We start from the raw sequence: 20585 nt of genomic DNA, 5'->3' as shown, positions 1-20585 counted from the left end.
AGGAGTTGTTAGGGAATGGAGCATGCTCAGTGTGGACGGAATCTTCTGACACTTTAGCTGTTGAATTCTAAGAATTCTCTACTGAGCATGAGCAAACCGAGTTTTGCTCGGCCAAATTTGGGGGGAGTTTCACAGGACAAGCAAAAGACACATCCCACCTGCTAAATTTTGAATCTTTAATCCAAAGCAGGGAGGTTATGATGGGGTAGTGAATTCTAATGGTCACCCACCCCCTCACATGGCATGGCCCTTTAAAAGGCTGAAAAGATGCTGCTTAGGAAGGACTAGAACATCTGATTAACAGAACCCAGCTCCAGGGGTGAGAGCTGGGGAGACTCCTAGGTAAGGAGAAAGTATAAAACTAACCAATATAGCTGCATTCCAAAGAGGAGAGCTGGGGATTTTTGTGTAAGGAAGCACTGAAAAGGGGTAATCCCGAGAAGGAACTGGAAAGATTTCCCAGACCAGAGGCTGTTTACTGACATAGTAAAGTTTCCTGAAGGAAGGAGCCAGAGACAGCTAGTTAGATTAAGCCCGAGGTGATGAATGTCCCCGGATGTGTTTGAGTGAGTTTCTGTTTGTGCTTATGGCTGTCAGTAATAAATGATAAATAATAAACCCTTGCAAGGAGGTTGCTTTTTGATTAAAAAAGCTCTGTCTTGACTTGTTTATAACCCGGGTTAAGGGAAGTGAGGAAGGGTTCTCCTGTAATGCCATACCTAACCGAAAGGGGCACACACTGGGGTAATCTCCACACCAACACAGAGCCACTAAAGCTTCTCAGAGACTAGGTCACCAGAATTTTATTTTTTTTAAAAAACAGCAAAACAATGTCTTTTTCCCTAGCCTCGTGCTTGTAAATGGATGAATCATTTTGGTTGAAATTTAAACAAACAAACAAAAAATCAGCCTGAGGAAGACACCCAGCATGGAAAATTTCAGCCCAATAGTTAAAAGTTTGTGAGAGTTATGAGCAATTGAAAACAGGATCTTATCATGGAAAGCATCAGGCAACCTAATAGGTGGTGTTACCAGCTCACCTTAGCCTACTTTTTTTTTTTTAAATACATCACATATTATGACTTGTCATGTATAGAGAATAAATAACCATTTCTGACACCCTTTCACATGTGCACCTCCCATGTACCCACTTCCACAGCCCATCACAAACATTTATGAACAAATATGTAAAATAACATTTCTACTCTTCTCTCAAGCCCAGAATATTACATGTTGCATTATTAATAGCGTTACTTACGTCATAAAAAAGTTTCCTATCTGCAGCAAGTCGTTTAGATGCCAGCGTCTTAGTAACATGATAAAAAGTAAGTAATGCTCTGTGTTGGCGGAGATCATCTTGGACTTTCACTGATTCAAGAAGAGTAGGAATAAGCTCTGGCCACTGTCTAGGGCAATCCAGCCTAGCAACTTTAGCAATCAATACAGAGATCTGAGTGGCTATCTGCAGAAAAAACAGTTACCAGAAAGACACACATAAGGCCTAGGTAGATTTAATAAAATTTACATTCCAGAAACATAACTTCTGTTAAATTTAATAAACCTGCTAATAAAATATTAAGCTACTTGTTTAGTTGAGACTTCAGTCAATATTTTACTGTATTACTGGATTTTAAAGGGCAGCTAGAGTCACTGCATGCATTTTAGCAGCCCTATTGTAGTTATGATTCAATAATTTAGAGACCATTCTTGGCCCAGTGAAGTTTTTAATCTGACCTCATTTCTCTTCCTGTTTAATTCTATTTTTTTTTCTATACAGAGAGAGAGAGAGGGAGAGAGAGAGGGAGAGGGAGAGAATAAACGCGCATATATATATATAGACAGCTAGGTAATGTTAACAATACTTATGGCCCTCATCAGCATAGTATTCCTGTTTCTAAACATGGCCTCTTTGCCGTCTCTACCTGTATAATGGTAAGAAAAGTGTAGGCAGAACATAATGCTAAAAACAGGCTGCAGCCTCAAACAGCCATAAACTAAGTGCTTGGAGCCGCTAAGCATTTAAGCACATGCTTAAAGTTATGCACTCAAGGCACTGTACTGGATCAAGGACTTAGCTTGCTAGTCTGCTTCAAGCAGCAATAACTTGTCCTATTTCCCTCTGAGATTTGCCATGGATGACTATGTTTTGGGGGGCATTATGGGTTGGATTCATGAGCAGGACTCATCACCCTTTTCCAGCAGCAGCTAGTCTGTACAAATTAAAACTAAAGAGGATGGTGTGTGTCTATGTAAGTCACTAGAACTACTTGAGGTTAAACTCATCCTTAAGTGCTTTGCTAAATCAGAACCTGAAGCAGATTGCAAGCTTGCAGTACAAAGAGTTGCTCAGGTTCAAACATCAGTATTGGCCCCTCGCTCCATCCAAAGGGGTCAAAAGATATGCTCCCAACCTGTCAAAGAGAACCGAAGCAAGCTATGGGGACAGAGGGAGTATGCAAGGGTAAAACATATAACTTGTTTACTTGCTTCTTTAATTGTCCGACCTACGTTTTGATATCTCCAATTTCCCTTGCAACATTCCTTCCTGCCAGGTTTTTTATTATGTCATTGGCAGTAGAAGGAGATAGAGTTGCTGGTGAAATTCAGATCCTGTTTTCTTTTCCTTCCCAACAGCAGCACAAAGAGCTAACAGGAACAGAAAGGCTGTCAGCAGCTTAGGTAGATCTGCAGGGTGGCCTAAAAAAAGCATTCACGAGGATTGGTTTTGTAAGCATTAGAATCAGCCAGCTGATATCCACAGAAGCAGTTTGCTTCTTTGTTCCCTCCATATGGTTGATTTATTCCTGGGGTGCAGGGTTGAGACCCACAATGTATCTTGTGGATTTACAAAAGTCAGAAGCTCTACTACTCACCAGATAGTAATATCCTACTTATTTAATCTGCATGCACACACACCTTTTTCTATAATTTAATTTGTCTGAGTCTTCATTTCCCAACCTTATGAGCCACATTATGCAAGACTGTAGTGTTCATGTTACAGACCTGCTGTCAGAAAACAACAATGAATACTATTCACCAAGAACCCAACCTATCAAACTGTACAGTTGTCCATGATAAATACAACAGGTAGACAGTAAGCCAGGTTACGGGCACTTAGGTACCACATAGAAAGGTGCCTGGGAATTAAGATACAAAAGAAACTTCATACTACTGCAAAAGACAAAAAGGTTTTAATCTTTTTTAAAGACATCTTTCTCCAAGCCCTAGCTATTTTACAAATTGAAATGCTCAAAAATGGAAAAAATGCTCAAATGGTTTAATGAATAAAAATACACACAGAGAACACAGTATGCGTGATTTGGTATAAAAGTCTTACATTGACCCCTAGGAAAGACAGGAGTCGAAGCTCTGACGAAATCGACTCGTAGGCTTTTCACTGTGTCTTTGCAATAAGAAGCCAGTCATCAACATAGGCACTGTGGTTTCACCATCTTCCTCTGATATGGGCTGCTACTACCATGGAGACCTTGGGAAAGACCTTAAGGGCGTACCAAGGCCGAATGGGAGCACTCTCTAATGAAAATGGTCAGGGCCCATCATGAATCTGAGAAAACATCTGTGAGCAGGGTGCATTCACAGCCTTCATATCAAGGGGTGTAAACCACCTGCCCTTTTCCAGGGATGGATTATAGGTGCCAATGTGACCATGTAAAATTTTAGTTTGCAAATAAAGCGATTGAGATGGTGGAGATCGAAGAGGGTTCTCCAGCTACCCTTTGTTCTGAGAACTAGGAAGTATGATGAGTAAAAACCCTTTCCTTGGTACTGAAGAGTTACCACTCTGTTGCTCCTTGCTGTAAGAGAGATTCTACTTCTTGTACAATAATCTCCTCATGAAAATGGCCCCTGAAAAGGAGTGAGGATGGGGGTTTTGGAGGGGCAGGGAGGTAAATTTGATCACAAGCCAGAACCGATGATGTTTAGCATCTATTTTTCTGTTGTTGTTGCATTCCAGAGGTGGAAAAAGAGTGCTAGATGACCCCCAAAGGGTGTATGGGAATTGGCATCACTGGTTTGCAGCTCTTGAACACCTATCAAAAATATTGTTTAGATGGGAGCTGGGATTGGGATGATTATATTTCCACAGAAGGTGCACAGAAACAGAACTTCTGAATGCTTTGCCTCTTATGGGGTGGCACATAAGGTCAATGGTGGTAAAACTGTTGAGCTATTGGTCTAAGCTTCTATGACTGGCTGTGGTTTGGGGCAGGGGTACATATTCCAGGGAGCAGATGATGGTCCTTTAGAGCATGTAAGGATTCATCTGTCTTTTGGTTAAAAAGATGAGTTTCATCAAATAGCAGGTCCTCCATGATATTCTGGACCTCCCTGAGAAACCCCAAAGCATGAAGCCATGACTCACATCACATAACAAGATGTATCTGCTGTGCATCTATTTCTGATTGAAGAGTGGTCCTGGCAACCAACTTGCCTGACTCAATGACAGCTTGAAATTGAGCTCTATATTGTTGCACAAGATTGTCAATGGACTGTGAATTTGCAATAGTTCAGGTAATCATACTTAGCCAACAGTACAGTAATTGGCTATTCTGAACTGAAGGCTAGTAGAAGTGAAGAACTTCCTTCCCAATAAATCAAGGCATATACCTTCCTTATTGACTGGAGTACATCTAGAGTGTTGCTGTATAGGTGTTTCTGTGGCAGCCTGGACAACCAAAGAGTTAGAAGCAGAATGAGAAAAGAGAAATTCTGCCCCTCTGGATGGGACAAAATAGTGTTTTTCTTTGCTCTTAGGGGTATGGATGCAAGAGGCCGGGATATGTCAGACTGTTCTAGTTGGTTCCAAAATGGGTACATTAACAAGAAATGCAATTTGGCTGGATCTGGAGGATTGGAGGATCTGTAGTTCCTCTGCAACCCTATGTAACAGTTCCTAGAACTGCTTATAGTCATAGGGGGGACGGAGATACTGGAGTGACTGCTTTATCCAGAGATCCTGAGGACAGTCTTCATGTTACTGGCAGAACTGCCAGATCCAGCTCATAATCATCCCTTTCCATGGGGTCAGGAGGAATCTCTTGCTGTCCTCTCATGGGGAGGAGTGGACTGACTCCTAATGGATTGTGTCAACTCTGCAAGGTGGTATGGATCCCACAGTCCCCATTAAGGGCACTAAGCTGGGTGAAAGAGTAGTTGGGAAGGTCCTTATAGCAGGGAGTACCAATGGTTTCAAGGCAGACTCTGAGGTGAGTGTTGGCTGCAGAATGGTCCAGGTCCCCTATCTGGGAAGGCATGCCTTGGTAGAGAAGTCATCAGTTCTTTGGGTGGTTCAGAGTCTCCTAGAAAGAAAACACTTATTCTGGATCTATCAGCAGTTCTCTCCACTGGAGGGAAACCATGGCTAGATGACAGAATGGGAAACAGACACCTCCCACAAGCTGCACCTCTTGGTGGAATCCAGACCTCCCTTATGAGGTAAGGGCTGGATTGTGATGGAGACTGGGAAAGCAAAAATGTTGTTAGGTGTAGAGTAAAATTCTGCTCTCCCTGGAGCACAAAGGGTCCTGGCCTGCCCAGAATGACAGGGCTAGCGCAGTTACAGTTTGTGCCACAGTTAGGCAGAGCCACTGCTGCTGGTGGTTGAGACGCCTTATGTTTGGCTTTTGTCAGTGCTATTGTTTATTGGGGTTTAGGCTTAAGTTGGTACCGAAGGCACCACTGCCACTGGAGCATGGTCTGGTAGCAAAAGAGCCCTGTATTTGAGGGGCTCTCTTGTCAAGATCCTGAGACTTAGGATCTTCTAAGTTCTCATGAGATGAGTGGGAAGACTTACTTGACTTACGCAGGGTTGTATCCAACTTTTTTAAAGAGGTTTTGGAAGAGAATTTGCTCTTGTTTTTATGAGAATGCTCCCGCCCTCCCAACAAGACCCCAGTGTGGGATCTGTGGGAGTAGATTCCCTAGCTCCTAAGTCAGACCTCACGACAGGATGTATACTTATTGCTGAGTCAGGCTGATGTACTGGAGGAGGATCCTCCAATCTGAGCCTGACTGCTTTCTCCATTAAGCAGTTCTTAAGACAAAATTCCTGCCCCCCTCCAAGGCTGTACAGGCAGCATTGATGGTCATAACTGATTGAGAAGAAGTGTTGGCAAGAAGCACAGATTTTGAAGTCCAGAGTCCTGGGCATACTTCAGTACCCACAATGAGATACTGGTGGAAGGGATGGAGAATCTAACTAGCTAACTATGAAACATAATTTAAAATTATCAAGTAAAATTCTCAACTATTTACAAAATAGATACATATGTATTTACAGATTGAAGAATAAAGGAAGATGAAGCTCTGGATGCTGGAGTTTCCAACCCAGGCCATGCAGCAGTATGAAGGAACTGGAACTGCTCCGCCCTTTATCTCCATAATTAGAGGCGCAAGGAGAGAGAGGGCACATGTACAGACCAACAGACACTGCCTTCCAGAATTCTGACTTTGGGCACATGAAGCACATGTGTATTCACAGTGGAATAAACATAGGAACCAGCACTCAAAGAATGAGTCTTTAGTCTACCTCAGACAAACCCAGAAGTACAAAAATTAGTTATTTTAAACACAAGGAGATATAAATTTAATTCTGAAATATAGGAGAGTGTAAGTAAGATAATCCAGCCAAATGAAAAACTTGATACTTAAGAAAAACTTAATTCTGTGATAAAATCTCACATCCCACATCAACATGAAATACTATTTGAAAGGAAACATGAAAATTGGAAATTCTGCCACATCTCATTTTTAAACTTTCATTAAAAAAAAAAAAGTTACATCCCAGTAAGAGCACTTGTTAAGAGAATAACTAATCATCTTTAATTTCATTACTAACCTGATTCACTGGTTCGTTGAAGTTGGTGATGAGCCCAGCACGTAATGTAGATTTCTCCTCTTCCGAAAGAGCACTGTTATAATAAGATGTTTAATTAACATGTTATATTTTCAAACTATAAATCCCCCAGAACTTTTATGCATATTTATAGAGAGTTATTTTTATAGGTAGTATCAGTAAAAAATTTAAAGACCCAGGCTGGATAAAAATCACTCTTTTTTTTTTAATCCAAATATATCATTTGTTCATTTAAATTGAGTATTTTTAATTTAAATGGTTTTTACTTACATTAGATACAAGTTTATTTTAAAAAAATAAACTATTTAAAATTAAATTTGAAATTGACAATCTATCGTGAGGCACATACTTATTATCTATTAAACATTTTTTAAATTAAACAAAATATAATATTGAGCAGTATACGTTTGCTGCCAAGTTTTAAAGAAAGTCAGATCACTGAACGGCTTGAAGCCACTGGTTAAGCACCTGGAACCATAATATGATGAATGTTCTAAACCAGCATTTGACAGGAGTAGCCTCTTCTGCAGGTGCAGTGAGAATATTTTCTTCATTTCAGTTTATTTAACTAGTTCAGCTCAATGACTGGTTTATTCAAAGTTAAGAAACCAATTAGGAACTTGAAAAGCATAAAATCTTGTTTCTTCTTCCAATCTGAGTCAAAACTAGGTGTGAAAACATGAGATCTACTAGTTCTAAAATCTTCCAGGACACAGTGACCTGAAACAACACTTCTGTTCACTAAGGATAATACTTCCTTTGATTAATAAATCAGTCTTAAATGGAAAATGTTTTTTTCTTATGTATCTACCACATTTAAGGTAATTTTATTTTATTTTATTAATTAAAAAAATAAAATGCTGGTTTTGTGCATGTTTAATTGAATTCCAGTTTCCATTCAAATAGAGCTTAACACAAATCACAAGTAAAAAGTTAATAATTTATTAAAGACACCTATCAGTCAACATTTTCTAACATAATACAAATGTAAAAATTAATAATCTAAATATATGTAAATTAAGCTATATAACTGCTTAATTAGTGTAGACAGAGCATATCCTCTTGCTTATAAGAAAGGAACACCAAATTTAGTATAAAAGCTGTATTTAGTTGCAAATTAACGTTTTAATGGTTACCAATCAAAAAAAAAAACCTATGAGAAAATAACTAAAAAAAGTACAAATGCAAAATATGATTAAAATCAATTATTGAAATCAAGGTTTCCTGACTGCTGATTTAAATCAAGATTAAAATCAGTGATTTAAATTGCTCTGATTTAAATCAATCCACCCTGAAAAGACTATTTCCATTTGAGTTTAATACATCTGACTGGAAGAAGAATATTTTCATGTATATCGTTTTCTTGCTACTAACAAACTTCAGCCTGGTGAAGTATAAAAAGATCATTATTCTGGTCACTGACATTTGAGAAAGTGGAGAGACAATAGGAGGACACAAAGATGGACGAATACATGCACTTATGAGACCTTTTGTGATCAACTTTTTATTGACTTCCAGCAGTGTATATAAATCACATTGCAAGCGGTTGTGTGTAACTAGATAATACACACAGACTTATGACAGATTTATCTTGGTTGCAGTCCATTATTAACAGACTCAAACCCAACACATATACTCACAGATAACTTGCAAAAGGATATAAGACAAATATAGAAAACAGGATCAAACTGATACTGTGTATGAAATATTATGTACAGAACTGTAAGCTGTATAACAAGGAGGGAAAGCAGTGAGGGACTTAACACAAGTAAATAATACTTTTTTACTTTATCCTTATACAGCACTGTACTTTTCACCAAAGTATGTTACAAAGTATTTTAAGTTTCAGAGTAGCAGCCGTGTTAGTCTGTATCCGCAAAAAGAACAGGAGTACTTGTGGCACCTTAGAGACTAAGGGTATGGCTACACTTGCAGCTGTACAGCGCTCGGAGTTAAACCGTCTTCGTACAGCTGAGTAGGGAAAGCGCTGCAGTCTGGCCACACTGACAGCTGCCAGCGCACTGTCGTGGCCACATTTGCAGCGGCATTGGGAGCGGTGCATTATGGGCAGCTATCCCAGCGTTCAAGTGGCTGCAACGTGCTTTTCAAAAGGGGTGGGGTGGAGTGTGACAGGAAGCACGGGGGAGAGAGAGAGTGGATTTTTGAAGCCGACACTGTGTCAGCAGCTGCCTTGCAAGTTCCGACCCCCTCCCCCACCCCTCTCTCACTCACTGAAAGCAAACAACTTTTTTTCCTCACAGACCAGATAAGCAGCCTTGCCGAAACGGACCCCTCCCCCACCCTCCCGCCAGCCATGCTGCTTCTCTCCTCAAGCCCCCTCCCTCCCCCTCTTTTCAAGCAAACACCAGCTGTGGGCGTTCCAAAGGGAGCCCCCCTGCCTGCCTCTGCTCAGTCACAGAAAACAGTAGCTGTGTTTGTTTTTTTGATAAGCAGCTCCAGGAGCCCGGAGTTCACAATAAAACAAAGAGAGGCATCACAACAAAACAAAGAGCGAAACCTTTACTTAAAAGGATTATGGGAAGCTTCCAGAGGTCAGTCACAGCGTACTAAGATTATTCCGCTTACACTGGCACCCCAGCGCTATTCTCTTTATTCCTGTCGTGGAGGTGGAGTACAAGCAGCGCTGTAGCCACGGAGATATAGCGCTGTATGTATCTTGCCAGTGTGGACGGGGAGTGAGTTAGAGCGCTATAAAGCCACCAACAGCACTGTTACTCTCAAGTGTAGCCAAGGCCTAACAAATTTATTTGATGCATCCGAAGAAGTGGGCTGTAGCCCACAAAAGCTTATGCTCAAATAAATTTGTTAGTCTCTAACGTGCCACAAGTACTCCTGTTCTTTTTAAACTATTTTAAAGTACGTTACAAACAATTAAGCCTCAAAACACATATGAGGTTATTACATATTGTATTTTCACCTAAGGTTAAATTAAGCTGCGAAAAGATTAAGTGACATTGACACAATGCAAAAAAACATGATAACAATTAAGTCATTCTACTGATTTTTAAACATGCATTTTCTTTTTTTCCTTTCATATCATCACTAAAGGGCAGCATTAAAGTTGTTTGGATTACATAACAGTAAATGTTTATAACCTAACATGTTTGGATTTCTTAAAAATTAAACCTTAACTTTGAATTTCGCTAGCTTAATACTTGATTTTGGGATAACTACAATATCCCTGTAATGTGCATTTTTATCTTAAATTATTGAGATGCACTATCAATTTTAATTCCATCTTAGCACTGCTTTGTCTGGGAATTTCCTTGCTTTTATGTAATTAAGAGAGATATACATGAACACTAAAGCAAGAATCTCCAAGAATGTTATAATGTGATAGGTCTAATTATATGACAATATTAAGTATCAATATTAAATCATTTTATTATAACTTGTATGACCAGATTCACAATAATTTACCCAAATCTAGAGTTGTACAAAACACACAGACCAATTAAACTGACTTCAGAGCTGCTTTGTTTTGCCACAGCAATGCAAAACAGATAGGGACAGGGAAAACTTGGATTTACACTGTTTTTGTACCTCCCTATATTCACTTGTGCACACAGAGAGACCCCCTGCTTCCCTGCCTGCTACACTACCTATATTAACCTGCATACATGTTCCCCCTCTCTCTCGCTCTCTATATTGAACAGATCCAGAGCCAAAAGTAGCTTTAGAAAATAAAATTTTAGGAATAACTCATTTTTTCCATTGATTTTCACAACTGAAAATTTATCTGTCAGCAGAGGCAGAAGCATAAAACTTCCTTCAGAGAAACTCAAGAACTGTCCTCAGTCAAAATGGCCTGTAATCTCCCATTGTTCTCAACAAGAATGAACCAAGTTGCCTTGTGGGAAGCCCCCACAGACCCAGGACCCAGGCAGTGTGAGTGCCACTGAAAATCAGCTCACATGCCGCCTTTGGCATGCGTGCCATAGGTTGCCTACCCCTGCTATAGTGGAAAACTGAGGGTCCTATTGAAGAGGCAGCATTTGAGTGAAAATTCTTGATATATGTAGCAATAACTTACTAGAAAAACAGATTAGGAACGATAAATTCCAGGCTTTATGGTCAACTTTTATGCAAATACAGTTTTTAAGCCTTCCTTTCACATTTATTTTATGTAACTTCTTATATAATTTGAGACTATATATTACTATCTAATTTAACCATTTCTCACTCCTGTAACATACCATATTGCATACAACTGTAGTTATACCTTTTTTAGAGAAGTCTGAATGAAAACATTGTTAGACAATGGCATATTGTGCATTCAAAATAAGGAATTTAAAAACATTTTATCAAGATTTACAGATTATACAGGGCCCAAAAAAAAAATTCACACATTAACTGTTGAGACATGGAAAGAGCTCTGGCAAAGGACCTAAATGATCATTTTCAGCAGAATGTAAGCTTTCACCTAAATCGTTTCTATCAAGCCTTTATGGCTGCAGAGAGACACTTGCAAATGTTAAATGAACCAGTGTTAACTTCCTGAGTTTGCTGACAGTCCCAGAATCTACATTCCTTTTCTTTTTTCTCAAGCAACAGAGAGAAACACAGACACTAGCCAGACTGACTCCCTTCTAGGATTCAGTTCTCCCAACAAATACTACTAAGTTCCCTATTGTTTAAAACTTATCTTAAAAATATACCTTTTAGCCTAGTCTAGACAAGCCTTAAAGGTCCAAGTTAATACAATACAGAACAAAATGAGATGTGTTCTTACATCAAACATTTATAGCAATTTTCCTAGTTTTCAGCAAGGTTCCTCTCCAGCTACATCACATGTACTCTCCTCTCCCCTACTCCTCAGATTAATTTAGACAAATTTATAGTACATGGATAAATTTTCAAAAGTGCTTTAAGTCCAATCTTCAAAATGAATTTAAACATTTAGGAGCCTAAGTCCAATTGACATTCAATGAGTATGCCTAAGTATCTTTTTGGAAATCTGTTTTTGAATAGCACTATAAAAGTGGAAAATATGTTCGGGAAACAGTAATTCCAATTATTGATCTGAAATATCCAGATGCCATTTAAAAAAAACAGACACTACATAATTTTATTTGGTTAGACCAATGGTTCTCAAACTGTGGGTCAGGACCCCAAAGTGGGTCGCAACCCCATTTTAATGAGGTTGAAAGGGCCAGCATTCGACTTGCTGGGACCTGGAGCTGAAGCCTGAGCTCCACCTTGTTTTGGGACGGCGGGGCTCAGTATCCGGGCTTCATTCCTCCCTTCCTCCTCACCCACCCCCACTGGGTCATGTAAGTAATTTTGTTGTCAGAAGGGGGTTCCGGTGCAATGAAGTTTGAGAACCTCTAAGTTATACATATCAAGTATGTCTTAAAAAATAGCCAATCACAAAAGCCTACACTTCTGAGTGACATTTTCTGATATTTGTAAGCTACTGTGCTTACAATTAAGACATTTAATCTTCATTGTAAAAGTAACTATTACAACAGGATACTCTTGGGAAAAACAAAGAATAAAAAAGCAATTTAACTGATAATTTTCTGCATACTTTTTCATTTGTATTTTGTGTTATTTAACGGAAACTCATCTCATGTGCCAAATTTTCTTTCCACTCAGTCCCACAATAGTCATATCTGTTAAAGATATACACCCAACTCATCCTTCATATAAATAAACACAATATGAAAGATTCAGGATTAGGGTTCTACTACAGGATCAAGTAGGAGAAGATGGACTATTCCGGAGAAAAATCTTCAGACACAAACATCTTATAATAAGGAAATATGGCAACGTGCTAAAAAGCACTTGAAAAATTGATTTGTGTACAAGTTACGTATCTGAGGTTTATCCTGAATGCATTGATCTTTCTAAGAACTGTCAAGTGCACAACAGAAGACAAAAAGCAAAAATATGCTCATTAATAGTTACATGTACTAAAATGTCTCAAGACACTTTAAAAACAAGAAATTCATGTTTACAGAACACTTTTTTCTGAATTGATAAGCAGCTCATGTGATGCAACAGTGACATCTGCTGGATGGTAATTGCCCATCCATATTATGTTGAGCCTGCTGCAAAAGACTTGCTGGAGAGTCAAAAACCAAGAGAGAGAGATTGTGATCTTCCCTTAATATTTTAAGTTGTAATATAACAACTAAATTATGGACAAAAATAATTATTTAACAGAGAAAATGACTATAGTACCATTTGCTAAATTAACTTCACTCCAGTGCTAAAATTCATGGACTGAAAAGCTAGATAGGCAACACTACTAAATTGCTCCAGTTGGAAGCCAGAAAGACAGGAGTTGGCATCAGAGGTACTGAAATCATTAAGGTCTGGACAATTAAACACTTTTTTTTCTTTTGGCAGGAGAGGAGGAAGAGGGATACTTGTCTTGATATTTTATGAAGTGTGGAAAAAGGAACAACTGAGGCATTCACTATTCAAATAAGTATTTTCTTTTGTCATCCACAGAAATCCAGGATGAAAGACTACTTATCCTGAGCACTCACAAATCCAAGCACAAATTTGGTGTAAGAGTATTATTCAAGTTGCTCCACAATAACCTAATTGAGGGGCACCAAATATACAAGAATGAAGTGAAAAGCAATCCACAATAGCAAGGAAAACAATGCAGCAAAGGAACACAAGCTCAGAAAAGAGGCCAGCTTCCCAGAGAAAAAACTAGGAGCAGGAAAAGCATCAGCTTAATAAAGTGTTGAATGTGTAAAATAGAATCCTAGAGATAACTGGCCAGATTATAGCCCCTGCCCCACTCCAGCAACAAACAGGGAGCTGTGAAGAGGCCATAGTAGACTGGGCAATTACCCAAGCTCTTTTTCAGCCCCACTGCGTGGGGGGTGTATTTGTAGCAGGAGGGAGAACTGGCCATAGCATTCAGCACTACAGACACTGATACTCCTGGGGGAATTCTACGTGACTGCATGCCTGCAGAAAACGCTCCCCCACTCCCCACAGAATCCCTGTGCTTCCCTGCAGAAAACATGTGTGCAGTTTTTGGGGGGATCTGAAAGTCTTAGTAATGACAGACGTTTGAAAACATTAAAGGCTCTTTTGGATATTTTATGGGTACTCTTATTCTGAATGAGTATAGAACTTGTACTGTAGGTGTGTGTGTCAGATTTACAATAGATGTAGGAAATTAGAGATCAGGGAAGTGTCTCAAAATCTGCCCTTGAATTATGACCTACACCCTTCCTTTCTGTTCCGATTTTGGGTTATTTTGATGGTCTGGAAATTCACAATTAAGGTTCCACGAATAAACTTAAATTTCACCATTATTCTTATCTACCAAATCATATACCTAAAATTTACCTGGGGTTGCTATCATAATATAATATGAAATGATGTATAACTATATATGTCTTACAAGATGGTTTCTTTTTAGGCGTAAATGTGAGTACGGATTTTTTTAGGACTCCCAGCACTATATCAGGAGCTAAATAAGGAAGGCATAATGGGGTCCTGGTCCAGTAGTGCTCCTATAACTACAGTAATCTGTACAATAAGCTTCCAGGATTGTCACACACCATGTCACACTGACACCTGCGATGTCTGTTGAATAAGTGTGAAATGAGGGAAATGGCTGCGAGTGTGGTTGAGAGCTCTTTTTGTCTTTTTGTCTCTGCCTGCCCCAAAATACAGTAAACGTGACTAGACTGTGAAACACGGTCCGTAAAAGCAACATAACACAGACCAAATTGTAAGTGTTAAAGTATGAATAAACTAGTTCATTAATGAGTTTTTGGCTTTTTCACGTCCCTTCTAGTGCTGAAAATTAATATGAATCTATAACTTCCAGGCACACATTTCTTCCCTCCTATCAGTTATAATTTTTTGTTTAACAGTGGTGAAACTGCAACAAAATCTACTCTAACATGTAAACAAAGAAAACATACAACTTACTGTGGTGCCACACGCCTCCAATAGCGGTCAATTCCATTTTTAAAGTACAGCACAGCTAACCACCTTACATTTACATCCAGAGTATGATTTGTAAAGATATTCTGTAAAGAAAAAAAAGTTTAAATATTATTAACTTCTTGGTCTGGTCCACAAGTCTCCCAAAGTTAAGACTACCTTTCTTCCAATCATCATAATGAGTGATAAATTTTCCCTCGTGTTATCTTTAATGTACATACACAGAATATGAGACCTGTGTTTGTAGGATCTCATCCAGAAGAACCTCCAATACAGTAAAATGATTGAACTCCGTTTAGTTACATCATGGGAAAATACTAGGCTACAGCTAGCTGGATTTGAATTGTTGTTATTCCTTGGAGTCTAGATAAGTCAAACCTGAAAATTAGACCTCTAAGTGATGCCTCTGAGGATGCAACAACCTTCCCAGATCATCTTATCTTGCCATCCAACACTCAGAGCATGGTGAGGGAGGTGGTATAAGAACCTAGATAGAGCAACTGATTTAAACAACAAAAATTGGGCATTTTTGATTCATCACCCTCTAAGTATTTTTGCTTTGACTGGAGAAATTAAACAAATGGATCCAGAAAAGTAATATGTATTGTTGGTGAGAAGAACATGGAAGGCATTTGTATAAATCTGTGTGGGTGTGTGTTTTATATATATCTATATCTAACTATCCCCAGATTTGGTGGTTATTGTATTGCTGGCAAACAACTGACCATGGGTTAAATCCTGCAGGAACACAAAACAATAGCTGTAGACAGAATTCAATTCTCTGGTCGGTTGCACAATACCTAGTCTTCTTGTTCAACCAATCCCAGCCCTTGCCCACCCAAGTGCCTCATCTGATCCCAGTCTCTCCCCAACAGCACTTACTGGCTCCCAGTTTCTGCATCCCAGTTTCCCTCCTCAACTTCCAGACCCAGTCTCTCCCAACCCCAACTCCCAGTCTCCCCCTCACTACTCCTCAGCCAGTCTACAGTCCCAGTCTCCCTGCTAGACTCCTCCTTTCAATCTACTCCTCCACACCCACCCTTCTGCAAGTCCAGCTCTTGTCCACTCTGAAAATCAGCTTCCTCATCGCATATGCTGCCTGGGCCAAGCAAGCAGGTGGTCACTGACAACATAGAAGAGACCACAGCAGACCAGAACTGCAATTGCAAGAAAAGTTCTGCTCAGCCAGGAACACGCCCAGCCTGGTCAGAATCTTTGAGAATTTAGCAGCTAAAAATCAAAGAAGTCACCAATGAGTATGTACTAAGTGTGATATTTAAAAGGTTTAAAACATGAACAAATCTGAGTAGATTTTCATAGGGAAATCAAAAGCCATATCCCTGACAAAGTCCACCTCCCTTACCAAATTTCAAAACCCTACCCCAAAGCATGAGGGCACTAGGGCTTTTCAAATTAAGTTCTGGTAACTTCTATTATGAGCAGAAGTTCCTTAGCCTTGTTCTCAGAAATGCCTGCAACGTTTTAGCAGAAGTTTTCCAGAAAAATTCATCCAGAAACAGAACCCAGCATGGAAAATTTCAGCCCAAATGGTAAAGTCTGGCAAAGTTATAATCAAACGAAAACAGAGCATTATAATGGAAAGTGTTGGTCAACCTTAACAAGTGAAACCAGCCCCACCTATAATACATGTTTCTTTTATTTTTAATCTATACATAATTGGAACCTCTAACTTTGATTCAGACAATGGCCTTCCTCCCCTAATAAGGTAGAAAGAACCATTGCCTACTATACAGTAACTGTGGTTCTTCAAGATATTGTTAGTGTGGATTTGCACTCTAGGTATATATGAGCCTCATGCACGAGAGACTGGATTCTTTTAAACAGCAGTGTCCACTGAGGCCCTCTGTCCACAAGTGTGCCCTGTGCCTCTTTATGCTCCCTGTGAGGACATAAAGGACAGAGTGTCTGTGACCCTTCCCTCAGTTCTCCCATAATTCGGAGTCTATAGTAGCCAAGACTCTGAAAGCAGGATAGAGGGTGGACACACTGGACAATATTTTCCATGCCATATTAAAAGAGGGCAATAAAGAGCTCATTCAAATTTGAAGAGTTCACAAATCCCTTGTCTTCAGGCCCCCAGTAGGCTCCAGATCAAGAGATGTAACTGTCTGTCTACACTATTATCAAGACAAGGATAAAATACTGAGGGAGAGATCTGAACCATTGATGATTGTTAATCAGCTGATACAAATTTTCCCAAATCCCTTACAAAGTGAAGAGTGACCAGGTGACCACAATTCTTAGACAGAACTACATAAGATACAAATGGGGGTTCCCATTTAGACAGTCATTTAAATGGAAGGATAGATCCAAAAGAAGGTAAACAGGTACTTATAGACATGGGAGTAGGTGAATCAGCTCAAGAACAATTTGAGTGGGATCCAAGGCATTGGTCCTAGAAGTCAAAAAGAAATCACTGGGAATCAATCAGAGCAAAGAGTCAGGGCAGCTCAAAGATGCATCATCAATACAACAGGATAGACATGAGAGCGGAAGAAATAGTCCAGATGCAGAAGAACAAGATTAGTATATGGTCTAATAATAGAATGTAGGGCTGGGGGGGACCCCAAAAAGTCATCAATGCCAGCCCCCAGCGCTGAGGCAGGACCAAGTAAACCTACACCATCCCTGACAAATGTTTGTCCAACCTATTCTTAAAAATCACCAATGATGGGAATTCCACAACTTCCCTTGGAAGCCTATTCCAGACCTTAACTACACTTTTCCTGGTATCTAACCTAAATCTCCCTTGCTGCAGATTAAGCCCATTACTTCTTGTCAGACCTTAGGTGGAGAACAATTGATCACCGTCCTCTTTGTAACGGTCCTTAACATATTTGAAGACATATCAGGTCCCCACTGAATCTTTTTTTCCTCAAGTTTAAACATGCTCAGTTTTTTAAATTTTTTCTCACAGATCTGTTTTTTTAAACTTTTATCATTTTTGTTGCTCTCCTTTGGACTCTCTCCAATTTTTTGGCATCTTTCCTAAAGTGCGGTACCCAGAATTAGACACAGTACTCCAGCTGAGGCCTCACCAATGCCAAACACAGCAGAACAATTACCTCTTGTGTCTTATATATAACACTCTTTTTAATACACTCCAGAATATTATCCTTTTTCACAACTGCATCACATTATTGACTCATATTCAGTTTGTGATCTACTATAACCCCCAGATCCTTTTCAGCAGAACTACCAACTCACCAGTTATTCTCCATTTTGTAGTTGTACATTTGATTTCTCCTTCCTAAGTGAAGTACTCTGCACTTGCCTTTATTGAATTGCATCTTGTTGTTTTCAGACCAATTTTCCAATACAATAAATAATGAATATTATATCCATGTTGTTATGATAAAGGGATATAGAGAAATGGAAGCTGGGCTATACAGCATCCAGGATATTTTACTCTATATGGACACAGTATACTGAATGGATATATCATTATAGTTAATGGAAGGATAGATCCAAAAGAAGGTAAATGTTGTGATTTATATTCTAAACAAGGTTAATAACAAAGTAGCAGAGACCCAGATCTCTCCTACTGAAATAAGTTTGACTTTAGAGTTAAACACAAACATCCCAAAATTTATATTAATTGGAGGTTTATGGTGGAAAATTTTAAGAATAAGAGAATTAAAAGATGGTGTGGTCATCTCATAATACCCAGAGTTATGCATATATGTCCCCCCACAGGTATTTTTTTACACCACAGAAAATAGATTCAGCCGGAGAGGTGCTGCAATTACACCTTTTTCCCCACCAGGGGCTGCTGTGGCACCAGAACAGAAGGTAGCCAGCTCTCACACTGGAGCAGAGGCTGTGTTTCTCACAGTGCCCTACCATGGGGCCAGGTGAGAAAGCACGGGATATGGCGGGGGGGAACAACACAGTGGGGCACATGCTGGGGGTAGTCAAACAGACTGGGGTTCAGAAGAGCTAGTGGGGGGAAAGACTGGGGTGGGGGTACAGGAGCTAGTGGGGTTGCAGCATTCAGCCAGAGCTGAATGGTATTGGGAGTGCAGGGACACATGGGGACAGGGGGAGGAAAGAGGCTGAGTGGGGGTCCAGGGCCACATGGGGATGGGGGAAAGGAGGGTAAAGAGACACATGGGGATGGGACTGCATGGATGGCTTAGTGGGGGTGCAGGGATACATAGGGACGGGGGAGAAGGAGTGCAGGCTTACATGGAGACAGGAGCAGATGTTTTTGACTGAATGGGAGTGACTAGGGGGTCAAACAGGGTCTGCATGGGGGAGGCTCCCCAACTCCCTAACAGTCTCCCTCTCACCACACAAAAAAAGAAAAACTGTTCCATATTTCTCCCACCTATATCCAACAACCCTCCAAATTCACTCCCCAGACTCCTTCCCAGCAATTACTTCCCTCTCCCTCAGCTCCTCCATTAGCCCAGACTCCCCCAAGCCTTTGCACTGTTTCTGAACTGTGCGGGAAATACATTTCTGTATTGTAGTTCAAATGAATTATTACTCAAAGTTTTGTATTAATATGCTAATAAGGAATCTAATGGTCAAAAAACATTTCCTGAATCTTTTTCGTTGTCTGTGTTGTTACAGACATATCTGTTGACAGATATTTTGAAATAAACTACCAAAATAATTGAAACTGGTGTAATTATATTGTATTAATAAGATATGAAGAATTTTAAAATACTGTGTGCCAAATTTTTAATTTTTTTGGCACAGGATTTACTCAGGACTAGACTGTATACATAAGACATTCAGGAGGAGTCGTCTGAAGCTACACTTCCAGGTCTCAGAATCCATTCTCACCATGAAGAGGGAAGTACAGAGGACAATACTAGGCAGCAGACATGTGGGAAAGTGTAGCAATGGAGGGAAGAGCAACCCAATACAGGAAAAATAAGTGTTTAAGATACTTTTTTGACACAGCTATAAGTGATTTTCTAAATCATTCTAACACCACAAAAACTTCCATTAAAGTACTCCTGAGGGAATTCTGCACTACTGCACGTGTGTATAATTAATAATACCTGCATATTTATATTTTTTTGCACAGGAAAAAAGCTTCTGCCGAAATGTTACTGCAGTTCCACCTTTTTTCCAACAGATGGCGCTGTGGTGCAAGAACAGCAGCAGCTCCCAGTAGGAAATAACTTCTGCAGTTCTGCCTTTTACCCACCAGACAGCACTATAGTGACAGAACAAAGCAGCAGCTCCCCACCACCAAGGAAAGAGAAAGAACCTGCCTTCTTCGCAGCGGGCCAGGTTAGGAGACAGGGGCTATGGGGAGACAGACAATGTGGGGGGCTGGAGGGGTCAGACAGGAGCTCATAAGGACTAGTGAGAGAGGACAGACTGGAGCAGGGGCTGAATGGGAGTGGAGACACAGGGCCACAGGGGACAGGGAGGTGCAGGGACACACAGGGCCAGGGGAGTGGTTGGGTGGGGGCACAGAGACACATGGGGACAGGGACACATAGGGACAGGGGAGTGTCTGGGTGGGGGGCACAGAGACACGTGGGGACAGGGGGAGGAGGTACAGGTTCAGAAGAGTGGCTGGCTGGAGGCACAGAGACGCATGGGAATAGGAGAGGGGGTACAGAGCCACATAGGGACAGGGGAAGGGCGTGCAGGGCCACATAGGGATGGGGGGAGTGGGGGTCTGAGTGGGGGTAGAGAGACATGTGACCAGGGCATTCAAGGACACATGGGGATGCAGGAAAAACACAGGGATAGGGCAGATGTGCCTGACTGA

The 20585-nt window shown here is 40.3% G+C and overlaps 1 protein-coding gene across 10 annotated transcripts in view; it reads right to left on the bottom strand.

Annotated features, from left to right (window-relative positions):
- Positions 1–20585, bottom strand: part of IPO11 (importin 11) — a 232774-nt gene that overhangs the window by 199918 nt on the left and 12271 nt on the right. For all 10 annotated transcript variants that reach the window (XR_005600208.1, XR_005600209.1, XM_039543641.1 and 7 more), the window contains 3 exons: positions 14810–14910; positions 6860–6932; positions 1259–1462 (listed from right to left, as the gene is read on the bottom strand). Coding sequence is in view for 8 of the 10 variants with exons in the window: in XM_039543641.1 (XP_039399575.1) it covers positions 1259–1462; positions 6860–6932; positions 14810–14910 (378 nt within the window). In the remaining 2 variants the exon portion in view is untranslated. The remainder of the gene's footprint in view (positions 1–1258; positions 1463–6859; positions 6933–14809; positions 14911–20585) is intronic.

This window comes from Mauremys reevesii, linkage group 6 (assembly GCF_016161935.1).
Source record: "Mauremys reevesii isolate NIE-2019 linkage group 6, ASM1616193v1, whole genome shotgun sequence".
NCBI classification, from domain to species: domain Eukaryota; kingdom Metazoa; phylum Chordata; order Testudines; family Geoemydidae; genus Mauremys; species Mauremys reevesii.
The sequence above is the reverse complement of the archived record's forward strand: the minus strand, read 5'-3'. Positions and strand labels throughout refer to the sequence as shown.